This window comes from Triticum urartu, chromosome 7A (assembly GCF_056163025.1).
Source record: "Triticum urartu cultivar PI428250 chromosome 7A, HENAU_Tu73, whole genome shotgun sequence".
Lineage (NCBI taxonomy): Eukaryota > Viridiplantae > Streptophyta > Magnoliopsida > Poales > Poaceae > Triticum > Triticum urartu.
In genome coordinates, this window is record NC_141879.1 from 312,225 (window position 1) to 335,258 (window position 23,034).

The following is a 23,034-nucleotide window of genomic DNA, read 5'->3' on the forward strand; positions in this document are numbered from 1 at the left end:
TCCAATACCTAGTTCAATCTCGTTACCGGCAAGTCTCTTTACTCGTTCTATAATACATCATCTCGCAAATAACTCATTAGTTGCAATGCTTGCAAGGCTTATGTGATGTGCATTACCGAGAGGGCCCGGAGATACCTCTCCGACAATCGGAGTGACAAAACCTAATCTCGAAATACGCCAACCCAACATGTACCTTTGGAGACACCTATAGAGCATTTTTATGATCATCCAGTTACGTTGTGACGTTTGATAACACACAATGTATTCCTCTGGTATCCAGGAGTTGCATGATCTCATAGTCGAAGGAACATGTATTTGACATTAAGAAAGCGATAGCAATAAACTGAAAGATCATATGCTAAGCTAACGGATGGGTCTTATCCATCACATTTTTGATCAACGTGCTAGTCTAGTAGAGGCACAGTAGGGACACAGTATTTGTTTATGTATTCACACATGTATTTAAGTTTCCGTCAATACAATTCTAGCATGAATAACAAACTTTTATCATGAACAAGGAAATATAAAATAATAACAACTTTATCATTGCCTCTATGGTATATTTTCATCAATTCGAACATGGCGACGACCATTTTATAGCCATGGGCGGCGGGAAAATGTGGCGGGAATGACCGCGTGCAGTTGGCATGCGGCGGCCACCATTAGTTGGCATGCTTACCGGTGCCATGGGCGTTTGGCCGTCTGCGCCATTGGTAGGGAGAGAAGATGGGCCACGCAGGAGGCTGAGGACGGAGGTGAAACATCCCTCCCGTCCAAGCGGTTGAAGGATGGAGCCCCCACCAACCCAACGCCCCACAGTGTCTAAACATGAAGGCTTGGGGGCTCGATATGGAGCGCCCTTCATAAATTATGGCCACCTCAGATCGGATGGTGACTCTGCTAGAGTGCCTTGTCGGCCAAAATGTCATACTGGCGGTTATTATGCCGATCAGGCCGTTATGCCGACTCTGCTAGTGTTGCTTTTACCTCCTCGGGATGGCCCAAACCTAATAAAATCTTATGTCCTGTGCCTTACCATCTCGATCCGGCACGTGTACTTCAAAATAAAAAAAAAAGCTTGCTAGGTTTGCCGTGGCCATTTTACTTGATGAATGTCTATCTAACATGATGTTAGATTATTTTCATCCATTTAGGTATGCGTCGGGTAAAGCCGCAGATTGACGGTTGGCAGTGAAGTTGAAGAAAACAAAAGTGAATGTGAATTGATTGACAAAGGTAAAAGAAAAAGTAACACTCACTTTCCCCATCTCGCCGCTTCTGCAGTCGCCGAGCAGCGCGCTATCCTCTTCCTTCCGCAAAGGTATGCCTGCCGTTTCCCCTCCTCTCTCTTCTGTTCCCTTACCCTTTTTGCAATGGAGATCTCTTAATTGTTTACATCTTGGATGGATCTAGTTTTTTCAGCGTCTTACAACAGTAACAGTAAGAGGCGTCGCTTGGAGCAGTTCCAGTTGGTGCTTCCTAGACCACTACATACAGATACAGTACAGGATTAAATCAATCTCCAGCAGGTACCAATTTCTGCAGGCCAACCAAACTAATTTGTTTTCATGCTTTACTTCTGAATAACACCGTGCGTGTAGCTAGTTCTGAATGGGGGACGAAACTCTGCTGGAGCGTATACTCAACGGAGACAAGGAACCCAAGGATCTGCTGTTAGCACTCTTACAGCGCATCACCAACGATTTCTCTGAAGACAGACAAATTGGTCAGGGTGGATTTGGAGTGGTTTACAAGGTAGGTACAGTTTACCATTTTGAGAGCATACATAAAGATCTCAAGTTCAGTATAATATCGCTAGTTCGATAAAAAAAAACAAGTACCACCGATTCATCTTGTTTTGTTCTGCATCCTTTAATATTAACAACTTGCATTTATTGATAAAATTACAGCAGGAAACTCACCTGCTATTTTCATTAAACTAAAAACGCAACACCTGCTGCTTTGGTATTGTAAGCTGACCATCATTTAAATGCTGACCAATAGGGTGAACTCCAAAATGGGATTATTGTTGCTGCCAAGAGGATTGAAGTCAACCAAATCGCAATTGATGGCGTGTCATTTCGCCGTGAGTTTAACAGCCTCATGAACACCAACCATCAAAATGTAGTCCGGTTTCTTGGCTTCTGTTCTAATACACATCATACACCGAGAAAAGAGGCGGGAAAAATTAATCTTGTAAGCGTAAGAGAAAGATTGCTCTGTTTTGAGTACATCCGCAATGGAAGTCTTGACAACCATATTACTGGTAAGGTCTTATTGCAATTGATGCAGCTCTTCTTTCTTACTTCTTTACCTTACTGCCTGGACTAGTGCTCGCTCAGTTTTCAAGTCCGGATCAACCTTAGTAACAGTTATTTTAATCTAAAATGTTCCATCATTAATATTGCTCGGTATGAAGTTTAACATTACTTCTTACTTTTTTGTGTATTTATTATTCTACAGATGAATTAAGGGAACCACGTTATGACATAATCTCTGGAATTTGCAAGGGTCTGTTTTATCTTCACGAGGAAAAAAGAATTGTTCATATGGATCTTAAACCGCCAAATATATTACTTTATGATCATATGGTTCCAAAAATTACTGATTTTGGGTTGTCAAGATCAAATGAAATGTCGCATACTATGGGTCAACGTTTTGGAACACCGTAAGCTATGCATCAGAGGAACCATCATTTACAGTTTTATATCATTACAGCCCCAAATTTACTTTGTGTCATAATGCATCACACTATTGTATTTTAATGCAGAGGATATGTCGCTCCAGAATACAAGAAAGATGGCAAAACTTCATTCAAGTGTGACATATACAGTTTGAGTGTCATAATCACCGAGTTGGTAACCGGGCGTAAGAGCATCCCTCACAAAAGTAATGTAAGTGTGATATCTCTCATTTTTTAGAACAACAACAATTAATGTTTCACTTCTGCTTCGGTAGACCCCCCTAAACACAAGGACGACTCAGATTAACCCATACCTCTTTCTAATAAAGGGCATGATGGTCATATTTCGTTTTTTTTTTCTGAGAGTGCCAAGATTCGAGCGAGCAACTAATGGTTCACAATGCATCGCCATAACCAACTTGCCACCAATAGTTAACGTGTATACAAGTGTCTTTCTTATTCTTTTCTTCTATCCTCTTTTCTTTTTCCTATTTTTTTCTTTCCTTTTTCTTGCTTTTTTCGCGTGCTTTCAAGCAGTTTTGTTCAGGATTAATTTTACTTTTCCATTTTTTTCGTTTTTTTCTTTTTTTGTTGGTTTTCCTTTTTCTCTTGCAATGTGCAAACTTTTTTGATTTCATTTTTTCCGAAATGAATGTACTTTTATTTAAATTTGCGAACATTTTTTCAAACATGGTGGACTTTTTTCAAAATCGAGAACTTTTTATCAAATTCATAAAAAAATATTGATGAACGTCTTTTCAAAATGGATGATTTTTTTAAATCGATGAACCTTTTTCTCAAGATTGATGAATTTTTTTTTTTCAAAATGAATGCATTTTTCAAAGTATATGAATTTTTTTTTCAAAATTGATGGACTCTTTTCAAAATCGATGAACTTTTTCAAATCCGTAAACTTTTTGCTCCAAAATCCATGAAATTTTTCTCAATTCATGGTGTTTCTCATTTTGTGAACATTTTGCAAATCCGCTAATATTTTTTCAAATACATGAACTTCTCCAAAAAGATGGTCCTTTTTAAATTCAATGGTCAAAGGTCAAAGATGTCCACGCTCAACTTGTCGTCCAGGTCAACCACGACGAAGGTTTTTTTGGTCGAACCGGAAAGAAGCGATCGGGCGTATGATCTTGACGAGCGACAGATGATCAAAGAGACAAGGGCGGTCGGGTCCGCACAGATCGAGAACAGGCCAGGGTAGCTCAAGCGGACCAGCTCTGTACCCAACCATGGGTCCAGCCAGAGTTGGGTCCCGGTTCCATTCCCTATGGAGAAAGAAATCCCTAGGCAGATTTCCTCCTTATCCTCTGGATGGAACGCCAAACATTTTTGTAGTTAGACATTGAAGCTTATCAGCTTGTGTACCTAGCGACGAGCGGTCGGTAGTGAGAGTTACTGGGTTCGATCCCTCGCATTGCCATTTCATTTTTAATATATTTTCCCTGTGTTTCGCGTGCAATAATAGGTGGGCCCAGTCAGGCAGCGTCCTGTCCGTTGTGCCATCTATATGACTGAACTTCCCGAATGTCAAACCCTATTTGCCGCCCGTGGGTGTCAAACCGTCGCCGCTCGAAGCGAAGCGAGCGACCGGCACGATAAGAGTCAGCCCTTTTTTCTTCATGTTTTTATTTTTCGTTTTCCTTTCTGCTTATTTCTTCCTTTTCTTTTCTTTTCTTTTTACCTTATTTTGTTTTTATTTTTGTTTCATTTTTTCCATAAATTAAAAAAATCAAAAAATGATTGAAATTCCAATTTTTCTTCACATATTCGAAAATTGTTCATGTTTTTCAAATTTATTCATGTTTCAAAAAAAGTTCAGGATTCCAAATTCCAATAGAAGTTCAAATTTTCAATTTGTTCATTTTCCAAAAAATATTCATGTTAAAAATAGTTCACCGTACATTGGGAAACTGTTCACTGTGTATAAAAAGTGTTCATCCTATGTACAAATTTTATTCAACGTGCATTTAAAAAAATCAGCATATACTTTCAGGAAAGTTCAGTTTTGTATTTGAAAAAATTCACCATATACTAAGAAAATGTTCATTGTGTATTTTAAATTCACTTTTTAAAAATTGTTCATATTTAAGAAAAGAATATTCGATTCTTTTTACGATTTTGAAACATTGTTGGCATTCTCAAGAAATTTTGTTCACATTGTTTTCTAAAAGTATTGGAAAAAAAACCCGGATCTGCAGCTCTAATTAGTACTTTAAGGTTAGCGCCGCCTTTCAGCCGCCATTAGTGACTAGGTCGTCTGGTTAGCATCGGTTGTAGGCATGGCTAGGATGTGGGTTAGATACTTGTTTTAAGCGCTTTTATATAATTTTTGCAAAATTCCTGCATTCGCTCAGCTCTTGAGAAATGGGCCGGCCCGTTTGCTCACTACCTTTAGCGAAAACTAGACTATTACATGTATGTATTAATACGTATATATCAGACTAGCTTTTGCTTTGTGAGGGGGGTCTACCGAAGCGGGTCTCGTTTCACTTTGCATCCATCTTTTTTTCGTTCTTCAATATGCCTAGTATAGTACTGAATGGCATATATATACTTTAAACAACATATTTCTTCATATATATCACACGTGGCTGGATGGATTTGTTTATGGTGTTGAGGCGAATGCACACTATGGGTCTAATGTCTGGCCTTGAACTAGAAAATGGCACTGTAAGGTTTTGGGATTATCATAAATAATTTACATTTGTCGAATGTAGGTACTTCGAAGGTGGGGCATAGGTGGAATAAGACACCGACGTTACTACAATATCAGCAAGTAACCAGATGCATTGAAATAGCGGTACGATGCAGGCAACAAGAACCGGAAGCTAGACCTTCTATAGGTGATATAATCGACATTCTGAGTGAAATTGAATGTACGGATGGGCAAACTGGCCAGGTAAAGCTATAGCTAGTTTAATATACTTTGTTATCAAAACAGTGGAAATGGATGCATCATTCGAAGTCAAAAGAGATAACAGTGTTCCTGAGATCGGAGAGCTAATGAAGTGTGAAACAATCAAGTATTCAAATTAACAGGCTGTATTAATTTGGTTCCAGATCCAAATACATATGTTAGCTAATCTTATCCCTGCTAGGACAGAATAATCCCACATTTGCTTTTCACAACTATCATAGTGGCCTAAATAATAAATATATCATTTCTGAAAGAAAAAAAAAGTGTACTTTCCAATAACACATCTCTCTTTTCTTGCAGGGAAGCACTTATCTGGACGATGACATGCTTGGTATTGAGCCACTCGAGCTTAGGTTTGATGAGGAGATGTCATGGTCAGGTAAGCTAACCAACAAGACAAAGGCATGTTTTGCCTTCAGCATTGAAAAACCTAGCAAGCAGTACACCATAGAGCCAGACAAAGGCATTGTGCCACCAGGATGCAGTGTCTTTCTTGTTCAGATAATAGTGAAAACACCGCAAGTTACACAGAATGCTGACAAGCTCATCGTGCGGAGCACAAGAGTGCCCGAGGGTCTTAGAGTCGAGGATATCACTGAACATATATTCCATGAAGAGGTCGGTAAAGTGGTTGATGAGGTGGATTTGATGGTTGTATATGAGCCGGTCGAGGCAGCCTCCCCCACGCGCAAGGTGAGCTTCATCAAGTAATCCCGACATAACGAAATGAGTTTATTCTTTAATCTTACTACTTCATTGTTCAAGCATGGTGCAAGGCCATCAATTCTAGCAGCTATGAAGACGGCGTGCGAGGACAACGAGATCGCTGTAATTTCAACCTACGAATGAGACCTACCTATTGAGAGTCAGCGACCGAGCCATCGATGTCACAAGGGGGGCCATGGGCAGCCTACTCCACAAGCTGGGTGAGCTCCTCAAGGAGGAGTTCAATCTGGAGGCGAGCGTCAAGAAAGACGTCCAGTCACTCTCGGAAGAGCTGGTGAAGATGCAACTCATACTCCACAAGGTGTCAGAGGTGCAGCAGGACAACCTCGATGACCGGGTCAAGCGTTGGGCCAATAATGTCTTGTCAGGGAGATGTCATATATATGACCTAGAGGATTTCCATGTTGATGGCTTCCTGCTGCACAGCGAGCCTGACTCTAATACGAGTGGCTTCAGGGGACTCACACAGTGATCATTTCATAATTATGCCAAGTCATCATCCTTTGCATTGCTTGATCACAGTGGTTAATATCTCATTTCAAATTCCTCCACTGAATTCAATTCAAATTTGAAGTTGCTGGAAAGATGTTCATCGTTTAGCAAATATTCCAAAACAATTTATTGTTCAGGAAAACAACATCACCTTTTTGCTAAAATGAGCAGTAGCAATTAATCCAGTGCAATTCCAGCATTTTAAAATGCTGATTCATTTATGAAAAAGGCATTTGAATTCCTATGCCTCCCAAAATAATTGTGGCAGTGCCTAAAAATGCAATGTATTTGTTGGGATTAATCCCACATTTTTCTAAAATGATTTGGATGCCCAATTAATTCCATCTCTCTCTGTTAATTAAATAAAAGAGAAAAACAGAAAATGGAAAAAGAACAGGTCTCCGGGCCGAAGCCCCAAGCCGGCCCAGCCTCGGTGTCGCCCACGCCATGGCCGGAGCTCGAAAGCGCACTGCTGCCGCTAGTTCCTCTGCACCCGAACCTTGCCGCCTCCATGGCTCGACGCCGGCGCCCTTGCCGGCCACCCCAGCCGCTGCAACCGCCACCGCTGGACGCGCGATGCTCTGCCTGTTCGAAAGCACCCAACCGCGCGCGATTTGAGCCACTGTGTGCGTTTTCCGGGCACCTCCGGCGAAGCAACCGCCGCCGCCCGCGGATGTGGCGTAGCCTGGGCCCACCTCTGGGTCACTGCCAGTGGCCACGTGGGTCCCAGTTGACCACCTTGACTGGTCAATAGGCAACGTTTGACCTGCTGACTCACCCAGCCCCCGGGCCCACTGTCAGCCCCTGTAGCCTCAGCTGGGTACACTCAACTGCTGAAAATGCGTGTAACATCATACATTGAACCATGTTAATGTGATCCTTATTGTATGGAAATACACTGGCAGACACATCATTTGTTAAGATTATGACTTGTATAGTAAACAAAGTATCATTGTTGACGAATCTATGCTATTTTCAGATTAGCACTCGAAATAAGCTTTCATACCACCGAGCCTAGAAACAACAAAATCTATATATGTGCTATACTATACTATACCATTTAAAAAAAAAAAACACTCCATGATACCTGTACAACAGAATATAATTTTTTTTAAACTGAAATTGCATAATTGATCGTGTGCTATACTATACCATTTGATAACGCTCTATGGTGCCCAAAGTGATGAAAATAAAGGTGAATGAAATGTTGTCCAAATCTTTGTCCTATATAAATAAAAATATTAAATGACATGAAAACCATGCATCACCAGCCCAAAATAGGCCAGAAATGCCATAGTACACAACCTCATCATGGCCCCAACAAAATAGCCATGAGTGTGTGTAATCCAACAGAATCTGCAAAAAAAAAATTATGGCAAACTTTGCATACTGCTTTTTTGTCATAAGATTTCTTTCTTTCTTTCTTTCTTTCTTTGTTTCGTAGCAGGCTTGTGAAAGCATAAAGGTGTTCTTCCTCTTCTAAAGTCAACCGTACATAAAATTTCTCTTGTCTGTCATCCTAATTAACTGCCGTTTTTTAATTACCCTCCTGTGGCAGCGTGTGGCTCATGAACTCACAACAACCACGTCCCCGTCCCCGTTCTCTCGTCGATCAGCTTCAACGGCTTCTTCTTCTTTACAAGTTTCTGGTCTCAGGCTGATGAAGGTGTTTCAGAGGCATCAGAAAAAAAGAAGAAAAAAATGTCACCAGACAAGAAGTAGATTATGGATAACTACAGACCTTTGTTGGTATGTAATCTGCTTCGATCAGCTAATCAGTCGGTCCAGATTTTCCATCAACTAGTGTGCACAGTCAGGAATTTGCAGCACACTTCCACACGAGTAAGTTTCCTACATATAGATGCATTTCTTTATAACTAAGTTGCTTGTTTGATGACATTCACATCTCTTTACAGAAACCGAAATAAGAAGTTGTTTTCACCTGAATGGCTGGATCTTCCCATAATTTTCTTACATCCACTTCTACACGAAACGGTTTTTTTGTTTCTTTCTCAGTTACCACTGGTTTTTCTTCCCCCGACTGAACCGTTTCTCCCCTCGTTACATATAGTATTGGGCTGGCTCAGGACTGTAGCCTCATTTTAATTGTTTTTGCTGTTTTGTAATGGTTTTATTCGGTTTTCATTTGTTTCCACTGTTTTTGCTATGGTTTTCTTTGGTTTTCATTGGGTATTTTTCTTTTTTCTCAACACATGCCTATTTTTTTCACACACAATATACAATTTGCGTATACATCAGGAGCATGTCTTATACATGGTTAACAATTTTTTCCAAATCCATTTTTTGATGTCTACTTTTTTTCATACACATTGTACATTATTGTATACATATGAAATATTATTTTTATACACATTTCATTTTTCAAACACATGATTAACAATTTTAGGAAATAGATGTTTTGATGTCTATTCCTTTTCATACACATTGTACCTTTTTCTGTATACACCGGAAACATTATTTTTATACACAATTAGCATTTTTCAAATATATGATTAACATTTTTCCCAAATACATGTTTTGATATTTATTCTTGTTCATGCACATTCGTATATTTTTTGTATTCATCTGAAACATTATTTTACACACATTTAACATTTTCAAATACACGATTAACATTGTTTTTTCAAATATTGTTTTGATGTCTATCCTTTTTCATACACATTAGTGCATTTTTTGTATACTACGGAAACATTATGCTTATACACATTTAATATTTTTTAAATACATGATTAACATTTTTTTCAAATACATGTTTTGATATCTATTCATATTCATTTTTTGTATACATCATATACATTATTTTGATACACATTTAACGTTTTCGAATCCATGATAAACATTTTTTGTCAAATAAATATTTTGAACATCTTTTTGAATACACAGTAAAATTTTCCACAATATGTATTCGCGCATTTTTTTAATGGCGTAAACAAGTTTTGATACAACATGAACTTTTTTAAAGGTATAAACATTTTTTAAATTGTCGCAAACATTTTCTGAAACAGGAGAATATTTCTTTAAAATGTCACATACATTGCTTAAATGGCAATAAACATTTTTGAACCTACACGGACTCATTTTTTTAGTTGTACAAAACATTTTTTATATTACACAAACATTTTTTTACATTGTATGCACATTCCATAAAAATTGAACTTACATTTGTTTGAAACACTGGGACAATTTTTCATTGTCATGAATTTTTTTCATAAGCTATCAACATTTTTTGAATTTGTGTTAACATTTTTAATATATTTTTTAAAAATAAAAATTTAAAAGGGAAAAGAGAAAAAAGAAATTGGCGTGACGTCATCATGACGTTAGCATCACCAAACCAGGTCCCTGCTTGTCCGGCCCATCACCATCTCCTATAGGCAGCTGAACGAGCGAGGCATAGTCACGCCTGTCAATAAGAGCATACAATAGGGAGCAGCTATTCTGCACACAGGATCATCTACACCCGGATGTGAACAGTATATTCAAAACAAATAGTAAACAATTTCAAAAAATCTGAATGTTTAGGTATCCAAGATGCTCATGTGCTCAAGGTGCGTGCAAAATTTTGAGGAGTTTGAACATTTGAAGAGCTCGTGCCAAAATAAAACAAAATCCGGGTGTCTTAGAAACTTTGAAAAAGAACACTATTTGTAGCGATTTTTTTTTGGCACGGGCTCCTCAGATGTCCAAACAATCTGAAAATTTGCACGCGCCTTGCCTACATGAGCATCTTGGATGCCTAAAAATTTCAGATTTTTTTGTTTTTCTATTTACTATTGTTTGAATTTACTATTCACCGGGTGTAGATGAGCCTGGGCACCGTTTGAATTATCGCATACAATAGGAGTTCCCTGCCTTCGGTGGCTAACTTGAGTGGATCATTGGCTTAGGCTGAGCTCCTTATTTTTTTTCTCTAAAATAATGGGCTAGTTGCTACATTAACAAAGTACGTAGTACCATGTTAAAATGAGCAGTCGTAGTAGAGACGGTGTGTTCTTTGTTGGGTTTTTTTTGTCCACGGTGTCTAGTGGAGGCCAAGGGAGAGACATGACACACGAGCACAGCACCTTCAATAGCATTCTGGTGGAGCAATAGCATTTCACCTGGAAACAAATGGAAACTACAAGATGGCCGGTCCCATTTTATTTTTGATATACATTTTGAAGAGGGTTTTTTTTTGCATTTTTAAATAGTGGATGAACACGGCCAGGAGAGCGTCCGACTCCGCTCTTTTCGGATCGTGCCATCCCACGGTCAGAGGAGTGCAGGGTGTGGTCACCGTGGCGACAGATACAGCTCTGCCGTAACAAACCTGTTAGGGCATCTCCAACGGGAGATGCTAAGAGGGGGCGCTAGGAATTTAATCCCGGCTGATCGGCGGTTACGTTGTCGAATCCCAGCGCCTCGTCTAGTATCGGTGCAAAGGAAGGCACCGAGCGCTTGCTTATTTTTTAACGTGTGAGAGAACCGGGCCTTTCTTTCTAATAATTTGTTATTCAAGATCCCGCTATTAGCGCCAACCTTGGAGGAGCGAGCGCTAACTTCCTCGGATATTTTTTCCCACACGATAAGCGCCTGCATAAGCGCTCAACATTGAAAATGCCCTTAGGCACCTCAACAACCTAAACGCGGCTCACGCACGGATTGCGGGCTTGCCGTTTTTCATGTGACAGAAAAACGAAAAAAAAACTAACTAGACACGGCGCACATGATTTATTCCACAAAAAAGGTGCATAGCTTGTGAATCCATCCGGGCAATGGAATAAGATGTTTTTTGTACTTCCTCCGTTCGGAATTACTTGTCATAAAAATGGATGTATCTACAACTAAAATACATCTAGATACATTTATTTCTTGGACCAGTAATTCCGAAAGAAGGGAGTAGTTGGGTCTAAAATACGGCCGGTCAGCAACGCGCACAATCCATCCCAAAGTTGTTTTCCTAACCTAACTAACATCAAGCTCCGTAACGCGCACTCGCAAGCACTGTACAGCGGGAACAACGTCGTATTGAATGGTAACGGGACATGGGCTTTTCTCCTTTTCACCATAAAAAGAACATCAAGCAATTTTCAAACTGAAAGTAGGTGCACAAAGCTGAGCCAAAAAGCCAAAGTTCACGTGACACCAACCTTTTTTTTTTGAGGGGCACGTGATACCAACCTAGTGTGTAATGATTCCTTTTTATCCTACACGAAGCAGGCACGAACCCACCCACCCAGATACCTTTCTAACAATACAGATTCCATACTTCAAGATGAATGCTCTGATGCTCCTGTTTATGCACTTTGTTTCAATACTCCATTTTCGCTCGCACCAGTTCATGCCTTTAATTGCATGTATATGTCTGTATATAGTGCAGGAGAAATGGACGGGTTGTCTTGCTTCATCGTCTCCCCTTAGTCCGCTAGAACGGCTATATTGGCAACGGAAGCACTCCTTTGTTGCAGCCTCAGTTCGCCTGATCGACTGCCGAGGAGGTTGAGCCGGCAGAATACACGAATTCAGGTGTAGAAAATTTTAAATACACGACAAAACACAAAATTAATTTTAAGGCCACCTCAGTTGGCACCCAAAATACTTGGCTTAGTTAAAGCTTCTTTGTGATGTCGATCTCGGGAAAGACGGTGGCCTGAGGGGAATTGGTATGTGGTCGCTCGATCTGGTGACCGCGAGGCTACAACAAGTCGGACTCCCCATCAACTTGGGGGGCAAGCACACCCCCCCCCCCCTTGGCTGCCGACTCCCCCTCTAGATGCATCTAGGGGTGTCGGCCCCCTCTCCACTTCACCCTATAAATAGAGGGGGTGGGAGGGCAGCCACACCCCTTCCCGTGGCGCAGTCCTCCCCCTCCTACACCTCCTCCTCCGTTGAGCTTGGCAAAACTCTGCCGAAGAACCACGAGCTCCACCACTATGTTGTCATGCTGCCGGAGTTCTCCCTCAACTTCTCCTTCCCCCTTGCTGGATCAAGAAGGAGGAGACGTCCCCGGGCCGTACGTGTGTTGAACGCGGAGGCGCCGTCCGTTCGGCGCTAGGATCGGATCTTCCGCGATTTGAATCGCCGCGAGTACGACTCCATCAACCGCGTTCTTGTAACGCTTCCGCTTAGCGATCTTCAAGGGTATGAAGATGCACTCCCTCTCTCTCGTTGCTAGCATCTCCTAGATTGATCTTGGTGACACGTAGGAATTTTTTTGAATTATTACTACGTTCCCTAACAGGAATATCATGTTCACTCCATGTGCTTGGGCGGGGTGGTGTGTTGTTGAAGGTCCAGCCGCACTCGCCTTTGCTAGAGCCGGTATTGCTTCCCGCATCCAAGATGAGGGCGGAACGTAGAGCCATACGGTGTCGCCGTATCAGTCGAAGGTGAATTCGAGGCTTCCGAAGAGAGGGTTCCGACGAGGGAGGGCAGCGTGTCGTCGTAGAGCCGACCTGCCCCATCGACGGTTAAACTGAAGGAGCCGAAGGTGAAGCTCTGGCCTAGTGTGCCAACTGACGGTACCGGAAACCATCAGTAGTCTCGATAGGGTGGTGCGCAGAACTGGAAGTACTAGAGGGGACCGCACACGAGGAGTTACCTAGGTTCGGGCCCTCATCATGGAGGTAATACCCTACTCATGCCTTGATTTTGATTGATGGGGAAGAACGCCTCGTATGAGGGGGTTACAAATATGTGGAGATGATTGCTATCGAGACTAAGGTGTCGAGTATGAGATTCCTCGAGCTACTCCCTGGCCTCGCCTTATAAAGTAGGACGAGGCCTAGGGTTACACTGCTTGCTAGCCGACCTAGATCCTTGACGAGACAGGGAGTCCTCATCTTGCACGCCAAGCCACCGATCTTCTGGAAGGTTATCCTCTTGCTGGGTAAGGGGCCCAGGCCTCACCTTGGCCTGTTGGGCCTTGAGGTCGGCCCGATATCCGACTTCCCAGCTGACGGGCCACCCCCGGTGCTATACACCGTCAATCCCAGACGACCTCATCAACGATGTTGTCTCTATCGGCTTCGCCTTCACCGACCCCTTCATCGACGATAAAATGGATGCGGACCCGGCATCAGGCGCTAGGTCAGCGATGGGCACAACGGCTAGGGGCATGGAGAGAGGACATGGAGGAAGAAAATGGGCATTACGGCAACTCCAACGCGGATGATAAAATGGACATCACCAAATGTCCGCGGGGGCGGGGCGCCCCCAACGTTTAACTGCCTGCCCAGCTCGAAGGCCGTTTCATCTGCGCAATGTGTGGGATAGGTTCATGAGTTAGACACCTTCCTGGTTAGCCTCTCTGAGGAGGTTCGGACCCTGACGCACGATGGGGAGGGGGCCCACCCGCAGCAGGAGTCTCAAGTGGCCGCCTGTGCCCGCCTAGACGCATTCTGCGCTCGAGTTCAGAGGGCGCTTTCCCCCATTCTTCAAAACCCTGCTTCTCGCGCTCCCCCAACGAAGCGCACCCGACAGAGGAGGCAGGTGGATCTGTCCACACCCAAGCGAAGTGTGCGCTTGGCAAGAAGAAGGGCCCATGGCTCAGTGGCTAGCAAGCAACAGCAAGTGATCATCCGCAAGCTTTGCTTAGCCCATGAAGGCGACACGATCGGTGATGAGGCGTTGCAGGCGTATATCCGCTTGTTCGAACAGCCGCTGAATGATACCCACATTGCTGCTATACTTGCGCTCTTTGGTTGGGAGCCGTCGGCTCTCCCGATGCAGGACGAGGTGGAAGGAGTGAGGGTTTAACTCCTTGCCCCGGTGGTGATGGTGGGCTGTTCTTATGGCTGAACAACCGATGAAAATGCTAGTGTGGAATGTTCGTGGGCTCAATTCACCGGCGAGGAGGCATGCTATCTTCCAAGTGGTGATCTCGGTAGACCTTAGCATCGTGTACTTCCAAGAAACTAAGTTGGAGGTTGTAACGCTTGAGGTTGTCAAACAATGCCTTGGTAATAAATTTGAAAGTTTTTACTACCTCCCAGCGATTGGGACGTGCGGTGGCATCTTGGTAGCCTGGGACTCGCTTGTGGTTTCCTTGTCCAACCCTCACCGCTCGGAAAACACGCTGTCCGCCCTTGTGCAGCCCCTGGGTGCACCGATGTGGTGGCTAACGGGTGTGTACGGTCCATCCTCGGAGGATGCGGCCAAAGTGGAATTTATGAGGGAATTGGTGGAGGTCCGGGAGCTCTTGGCTGGCCCGTGGCTGTTGGTTGGTGATTTCAATCTCCTAGTCAATCCGGAGGATAAGAACAATGACTCTGTTAACCGTCGCATGGTCAGCCGCTTTCGATCCAAACTGAATAGGTTGGAGCTCAAGGAGATTTATTTGAATGGGAGACGCTACACGTGGTCCAACGAGAGGTCAAGGGCCACGTTGGAAAAAATCAATCACGTGTTCGGGACAAACTGTTGGGAGGATCTTTACCCTTCCAGCTTCTTAATGGCGTTGAGCTCGGTGATCTCGGACCACTGTCCACTATTGGTGGACCTGCACACAGACTTTCAATATGGGAAACGCTTCAAATTCGAAGCTTTTTGGCCTAAGGCTCCGGGCTTCATGGAAACGGCGCAGGAGGCGTGGCACTCCATACCATCGGAGAGCAACCCCTACATGGTGTTGAACAATAAGTTGAGGGCCACAGCTAAACACCTCCAACGGTGGAATGACAAGTGGATTGGCAATATACGCATGCAGATCGCAATTGCCCTGGAGTTGATCCTACGTCTTGACGTGGCCATTGAGACTAGACAGCTGAGTCAAGAGGAGTTTGTGCTTCGGAAACTTCTGAAAAGGAAGCTCTTGGGTCTCTCCTCCTTACAACGGTCAATCGCAAGACAATGATCTAGGTTGCTGCATCTGAAGGAGGGGGACGCCAACACGGAGTTCTTTCATCGCCATGCCAGGCACCGACAACGGAAGAATGTGATCATGTCGCTCCGGCAGAACGACGGGGTTGTCTCCGGCCAAGAGAAGATTGCGGAAGTTGTGGATTCATATTACGGGGCATTGTTTGGTTCCACCGTGGGTCGCCAGTTCACGATTGACCTGGCACAACTCGACCTACCCTCCATGGACTTGCAACACTTGGAGGAACCGTTCACGGCCGATGAAGTTGTCAAAGTGATCAAAAGCATGCCCCTTGACAAGGCACCTGGGCCGGATGGCTTTACGACCCGGTTCTACGCGCTATGCTGGAATATCATCAAGGATGAGTTCATGAATGCCCTCGCGGCATTCTACCATGGGGACATGCGTGGATTAGCATCACTCAACAAAGCTCTAGTGGCTCTGCTGCCAAAGAGAGAGGGAGCCGAGGAGTTAAAAGACTACCGCCCGGTGAGTCTGGTACATGGTGCGGTGAAATTTTTTGACAAGGTGTTGGCATGCCGTCTTTCCGAGGACCTACCACATTTGGTGGGCCAGCATCAAGGCGCTTTTGTCAAGGGACGGCTCCTTCACGACAATTTTATGCTGGCGCAGTGTACAGCCCACCACCTTCATGCCTTGAAGCAGCCGGCTTTGATGATCAAGTTGGACATATCCAAAGCATTCAACACAGTGAAATGGCCCTTCCTCCTGGAAGTTCTTCATCGCATGGGCTTTGGCGCAAAGTGTATGTCCTGGATTGTGGGACTTTTATCCACCTCCACAACGCGTATCATGGTTAATGGGGTGCCCGGGGCCCCGATCTTCAACTGCTGCGGCCTTCGTCAGGGTGGACCGCTATCGCCGATGTTGTTCATCCTTGTCATGGAGCCCCTACATCGCCTCTTCAAGTTGGCCTCCGCTTCTGGCCTTCTGGCGCCGTTGGCGCGCGTGGGATGTGAGCACCGCATGTCTATCTTTGCGGATGACGTGATTATTTTCCTCAAGCCGGTGGACATGGATCTGGTTACGACAGTTAGGATCTTACAAATCCACGGTGTGGCATCGGGGCTCCGGGTTAACATGCACAAAACATCGGCCATGCCCATCAGGTGTTCTCAGGAAGAGGTGGCACTTGTGGAAGGAGCCTTGGGGTGCCGCATTGGGTCCTTCCCATGAAAATATTTAGGTCTCCCCTAGGCCTAAGGAAGCCATCTGCAGCGCAACTTAGCGGCCTGGTGGAGCAGCTGGCGGCGCGCCTGCCCACCTGGAAGGCGGCGACCCTGCCAAAGAGTGGCAGGCTTGTTCTGGTCCTATCGGTGCTCTGCTCGATTCCTATTCACTCGATGCTCTCCTTGGATCTTCCGGCAAAGACGATAACGGCCATAAACAAAATAATCAGAGCCTTCCTCTGGTGCGGAAAGGCTCAGGCTAACGGTGGGAACTGTTCGGTAGCTTGGGAGGAAGTATGCATGCCAAGATGGGCGGGAGGCCTTGGGATCCCATGCCTCAGTTGGCTTAACATCGCCATGCAGTCTCGTTGGGCCTGGTTACGTCGGGTGGACAGTGGTCGCCCTTGGACGGAGTTCAAATTCAACCTCCCCAAGAAATCTCTAGCATTAGTCGCGGCGGCTACCAAGGTGACGATTGGAAACGGGAAGGAAGCTCTCTTTTGGGAGGATCGCTGGCTACATGGGATCCGAATTCAGGAGTTCGCCCCTGGAATCTATGAAAGGATCTCTAAGCGAGCAAGGAGCACACGCACAGTACATGATGCTATCTCAATGGGAGCCTGGACTCGGGACATTAGCCCCGACATGGCATACGAGGATTTGGTGGACTATCTGGAGATTTGGCAGAGACTACATGGGATCCAGCTCCAGGAGCACGTCCCCGACGCCATTACTTGGGCCTGGGAAACGAACGGCCAATTTTCGGTACGGTCGGCCTATGTGGCACGGTTCGTTGGTAGGGAGGTGGCGCCGACGGCGGAATTTTCCTGGCGATCTCGGGCTCCCCTCCGGTGCCGCTTCTTCACCTGGCTGGCTATGTGAAACAGATGCTGGACTTCAGACAGACTTGCCTGCGGTGGTCTCCCGCATCAGGATGCTTGCCCGTTCTGTGACCAGGAGGACGAAACCATTGATCACATCCTGCTGACATGTGTGTTCGCTAGAACAGTTTGGAGAACTCTGTGCTCGGGCCTGGGCAAGCCGCAGTGGTCCCCAACGGTACAAGACAATCTAAAGGATTGGTGTGTTGCGCGAACGTCGAGTGTTGGCAAGCCGAAGGAGATACGGGCACTCCTCACCCTAGGACTTTGGGAGTTGTGGAAGCATAGGAATGCAATTGTGTTCGATGGCGCTGTGCCATCCCTACAGCATGTAGTTGGGCGCATCGTCACGGAAGGCAAGGCTTGGCAGCAGGCGAGTTTATTGAAGGGCGAAGTAGATAGCATGTTTGATCTTCTGGTAGGGTGGGTAGGGAGTGAGTAGTCCCGACTGCCACGTTTGTAGGTGGAGTGATGGATTGTACATTATGAGCGGGAGTTACTGTAGCATTTAAAACTCTGTAACATCCATGGTGGTTTGGGCTCTTCCCCCACTCTTCTATAAAAGATGATACGCACACTCGTGCATATTCGAGAGAAAAAAAAAACCGGAGTTGCCAAATAAAAGCGGACACGGACTTTTATTGATTATTGGGAATATTTTTTACATACCAGAAGGACCTAAAACACAACTAAAAAAATCATACTCTACTGGACGGGCCCCGCGTGGGAAGGTCCGGCCTCGTCGTCATTGGCGGCCGGCACGAACGATGGATGCCTCCTGGCAACATCGTCGTGCTGGTCGTGTGGACGCTGTGCGCGGAGGCGAGAACGGCCCAGTTACCGTTGGCTCCGCCGCTACCATGGCCACAACGGCAGCTTCGGACGCGCGCTCCGCCTCCAGCGTCCTTTGAACTGAACTCCTCCAGGAAGTTAAATAACACGCCCGTACGCATGTAAACTGAACTGGCTAGGCTGCTTTGGCTGCAAGTTGACCATTGGTCTGCACTGGTCACATGCTGCAGTCTGCCCAAGACTCTCCACTCGTGGGTGGCCCGGCTTTCCATTATTCTCTTTTAATTTTGATGAGGAGCATGTGGCGTTCATTCATCTTCACCCCCGGCCCCGACCCTACCCTACCCATGCATACAAGGAAGTTGTTGATTCCTTTGGCATTCATTCATCTTCATCTCCAGTTCCATAGCCGAATAGAGGTATAAGTAGAGCACCATGACCACCACGCCCAGGCCCAGCTCGCTGCTGCTGCCAGTAATCCTACTAGTCATCCTTGCCGCCGCGGCCCAAGCTCAAAGGGAAGGGGAAGGGGGTTGCCTCCACAAGTGCGGCGACATCGACATCCCCTTCCCCTTCGGCATCGGCGTCGGCCCGGGCTGCTTCCGGCATGGCTTCGAGGTCGCTTGCAACCACTCCTCCCATTCGGATCCCCCTCGCGCCTTCCTTGCTGACAAGTCAACATTCAAGGCCGAGGTCTACAGCAACGACTCCCAGGCCTACAGTAATTATTCGAGGTCGCCACTGGAGCTGGTGAGCATATCAGTCGCCACGGGCGAGACACGAGTGTACGCCGCGGTCTCCTACCGCTGCAACAGATATCTCAACTCCTTGTCCATGGTCCAGGAAATGAATTTCAGTGACACGCCGTTCGCCGTGTCGGCGACGCGTAATGTTCTCATCGGCGTCGGCTTGGAAGCCGAGGCTGAACTGAATTGGTTTCTGGCTAACGATCCCAGGGCCAGTTTCACTTGCAGTGTACAAGGTGGCATGTTGACCTGGCGGCACGCGAGGGACGGGTCGTGCACGGGGTGGGGCTGCTGCGAGCACCCCCTCCCGATCCTGGACGACGAGCCGAGCTCCGCCTACAAGTTTTTCACATTGTTGTCCAACCCCACGGACGACATCTGGTTGTGGAAAACCTACCCGTGCACCTACGGCATGCTGGTGGAGAAGTCATGGTACAACTTCTCTACGACGGACATGTACGACAACAAGACGCTACTCCAAAGGTTCCCCCGGGGCGTCTCCCTCGCCCTCGATTTCGCCGCCGGGAACACTTGGTGTCCGGCGGAAGGACAGCCGCTGCCTCCGGACTATGCCTGCGTCAGCGGCAACAGCTCATGTGCCAATGCAACATATACTCCTGGCTATATCTGCAAGTGCTGGGACCATTACGCTGGCAACCCATACATTGCTAACGGATGCCAAGGTACATATGATATTACATACTCCTACATTCATACATATATACATGCAAGAAACAAACTGTCCGTTACCAATTCGTAACTCCCAAAAGTGTGATGTTGATTCTTCAGACATTGATGAATGCAAGCTCCCGGAAGTGTATCCCTGCTCAAGCGGGATCTGCAAAAACACGCTGGGAGGCTATGACTGTCCATGCAAATACGGAATGAAAGGCGATGGCAAAGGAGGGACCTGCACAGATGTATTCTCCCCAGAAGCAAAGGCGGCTGTTGGTAAGCTACTACTACACTGCACTAATTAAGATTTATCCCCCTATTGCAGGCCAATCTAAATCATCAACATAGAAACACATGTATGACATAGGCACTGCCTGTGGATCTCTTGCCGCATATCTATACCTAATAATAAAGGGAGGAAGACTTCTTTCTTCTCCTTCCGTCATCCTTTTATATTCGTTAATTTTGTGTTAACCATAAAAATTGACAACTGAGATTTAAAAGGATTTATCGTCAATCGCTCCATCGCTCATTTTCTTCATACGTCATCCATCTACATCTTTTTCGTCATTCACGGTAGAAGCCCAATTGAACAGACCAGAAAGGAAACCTTACCGGATTGAATCGGCATCCAATATCGTCTCTTGCCCTGATTGGTTCTTCTTTCCGCTGCACACAACATCTCCATATATACACATATATAGTCCTCCCGAGCCGTCGTTCCGTTAGAATTACGATGGACCTGGCTTCCACCGCGCCCTAGCCAACCGCCAGATTGCCCTTCCCCATCCTCGCTGCGGCCCTTCCTTCACGCCGTTAGCTCCGAGGAGGCCGATGCCACCATCACGTCGATCTCGCTCAACGCGAGAATCACACTCGCATGGGAATTTCATGCCATGGTTCTGCGGATCGGAAGCGGTTCCAAGGTGGCAGAGGGAGGAGGCGGCACCTGTGACGAGGGGAGGCGGTGCGCACCGGCTTCGATGAGGTGGAGCGGCAGCACCATCTGCACGCACATGTACTTGCGTCGCCATCCGACAAAAGAGACTATTTAATTCTTATGTTGATAGTTCTAGTGGTAATTTGTTCTAGATTCCAAGTTGATGAACAAAAGAAACTATTTAATTCTTATGCTGAAACTTTCTGGTAGATTTGTAATTGTGAATTTAGTTATATAAACTAAGTTTGTTTCTTGTCCATCTAGGTGTAATAGGTGGTATTCTTCTCATGGTGATTCTGTGGTTTACTGTTATTCATCGCAAAGAGAAAAAGAAGACAAAAGAATTCTACAAAAAGAACGGCGGCCCTGTATTAGAGAAAGCAAAAGGCATTAAAATTTTCAAAAAGGGGGAGCTCAAGCCAATTTTAAAGAATAACAACATAATTGGAAAAGGTGGATTTGGTGAAGTTTACAAGGGCCTTCTTGACAATAAAGAAGTTGCAATAAAGAAGCCGATCAATGGTAGCGTGCGAGAGAATGAACAATTTGCAAATGAAGTCATCATCCAATCTCAAGTCATCCACAAGAACATTGTTAGGCTCATTGGTTGTTGCCTTGAAGTTGAAGCCCCCATGCTGGTCTACGAGTTTATCTCCCAAGGTAGCCTCCATGACATTCTTCATAACAAGAATAACAAGGCGGCTCTCAACTTGGATGCACGTTTAAGTATCGCTGCACAGTCAGCAGATGGTCTAGCTTATATGCACTCACAAGCAAACACTAGAATTCTACACGGTGATGTCAAACCAGCAAATATACTCTTGGATGATAACTTTATAGCCAAGATTTCAGACTTCGGCATATCTAGATTGCTTGCGAGAGACAAGGAACACACTGCATCAATCATCGGCGACATAAACTATATGGATCCGGTATATCTACAAGAAGGCCTACTAACCGAAAAAAGTGATGTCTACAGTTTCGGAGTTGTGATCCTGGAGCTTATCAGTGGCAGGAGGGCCATACATTCTGAGAATAATAGCTTGGTAAAGAGTTTCCTTGAAGTCCATAAGGAACAGAAGAAAGCGACCGAACTTTTTGACAAGGAAATTGCAATAGCAGAAGATTTAGAGATTCTTGATAGTCTAGCAGGTATGGCCATGGAATGCCTTAGCCTTGATGTAGATCAAAGACCAACAATGATGGAGGTAGCTGGGCAACTACACATACTGAGTCGATCTCGTAAGGTGCAAGATGTTTGACAAAATTAATCCTTAAGGAGGTGTCTTTTGGTTAGGAGAAAATCTGTAACTGCATTTCTAAGGTAGCCAAGTGTTTGTGCACTGCATTTGTAACCGTATTTCTAAGGAGGCAGTACGCTTGTATGCTGCATTTGTAACCGTGTGTCAAAGAACTACATTTTTTTTTCCAAATTTGTAACTGTGTTACAGATAGTACGTCGTATTTTCTTGCACCTGCAGAGTTTCAACGTGCTTTACAGGTTGTATGAAAAACCTTTGCCTCCTTTTCCCCCTCACTTTCTCTCACCTGTCCCGTGCTGCATAATTAGTATGCTCACCGTCATGTTTAATGAGGTAATCGTATTCAAATAGTACATGCTATCGAATATTATCCAACACGCTGAAGAGCAAGTCCGTATTGTCCGAGAAAATCTCAAGGCGGCTCAGGACCGCCAGAAGAGCATTACGATCGCAAACGAAGGGGTTTGACTTATCAACCTGGTGATCAAGCTTATCTGCGTGTCACTCCTATGAAGGACACTCACCGCTTCAGAATCAAGGGCAAGTTAGCTCTACGCTACATTGGTCCTTTCCGCATTATTGCTAGACGTGGTCAAGTGGCATATAAATTGGAGTTGCCGCCGGAATTCTCTTATATCCATGACGTCTTCCATGTGTCGCAACTTCGTCGTTGCTTCAAGGAATCTCCGCACTGACCAGTGGATCATGAATTGCTCGGATTCGGAGATGTGGTGGAGCTCTGGGCGAAAGTCCAGCCCTGACTTTGGGTCGGTGCCGGCAACGGCGGCGCCATGGCGTCGTTCCCCTTCTTGAAGGCGTTGTCGTGGAGCTCCATTACACGACTCTCCGGGATAA

At 45.3% G+C, this 23,034-nt stretch overlaps 1 protein-coding gene and 1 pseudogene across 2 annotated transcripts; both read left to right on the forward strand.

Annotated features, from left to right (window-relative positions):
* The first annotated feature begins 1,426 nt into the window (after positions 1–1,426).
* Positions 1,427–6,813, forward strand: LOC147956634 (receptor-like serine/threonine-protein kinase SD1-8; annotated as a pseudogene).
* An 11,961-nt stretch (positions 6,814–18,774) lies between these two features.
* Positions 18,775–22,374, forward strand: LOC125525844 (wall-associated receptor kinase 1-like). 2 transcript variants are annotated; one of them, XM_087537573.1, is made up of 4 exons: positions 19,035–19,306; positions 19,519–19,985; positions 20,092–20,253; positions 21,182–22,374. In XM_087537573.1, the coding sequence occupies exons 1-4, from the start codon at positions 19,164–19,166 to the stop codon at positions 22,177–22,179; spliced, it is 1,770 nt and encodes a 589-aa protein (XP_087393699.1). In that variant the 5' UTR covers positions 19,035–19,163; the 3' UTR covers positions 22,180–22,374. The 2 variants fall into 2 exon arrangements, with proteins under 2 accessions (XP_087393698.1, XP_087393699.1); XM_087537572.1 differs by having other exon boundaries at positions 18,775–19,985.
* The last annotated feature ends 660 nt before the right edge of the window (positions 22,375–23,034 follow it).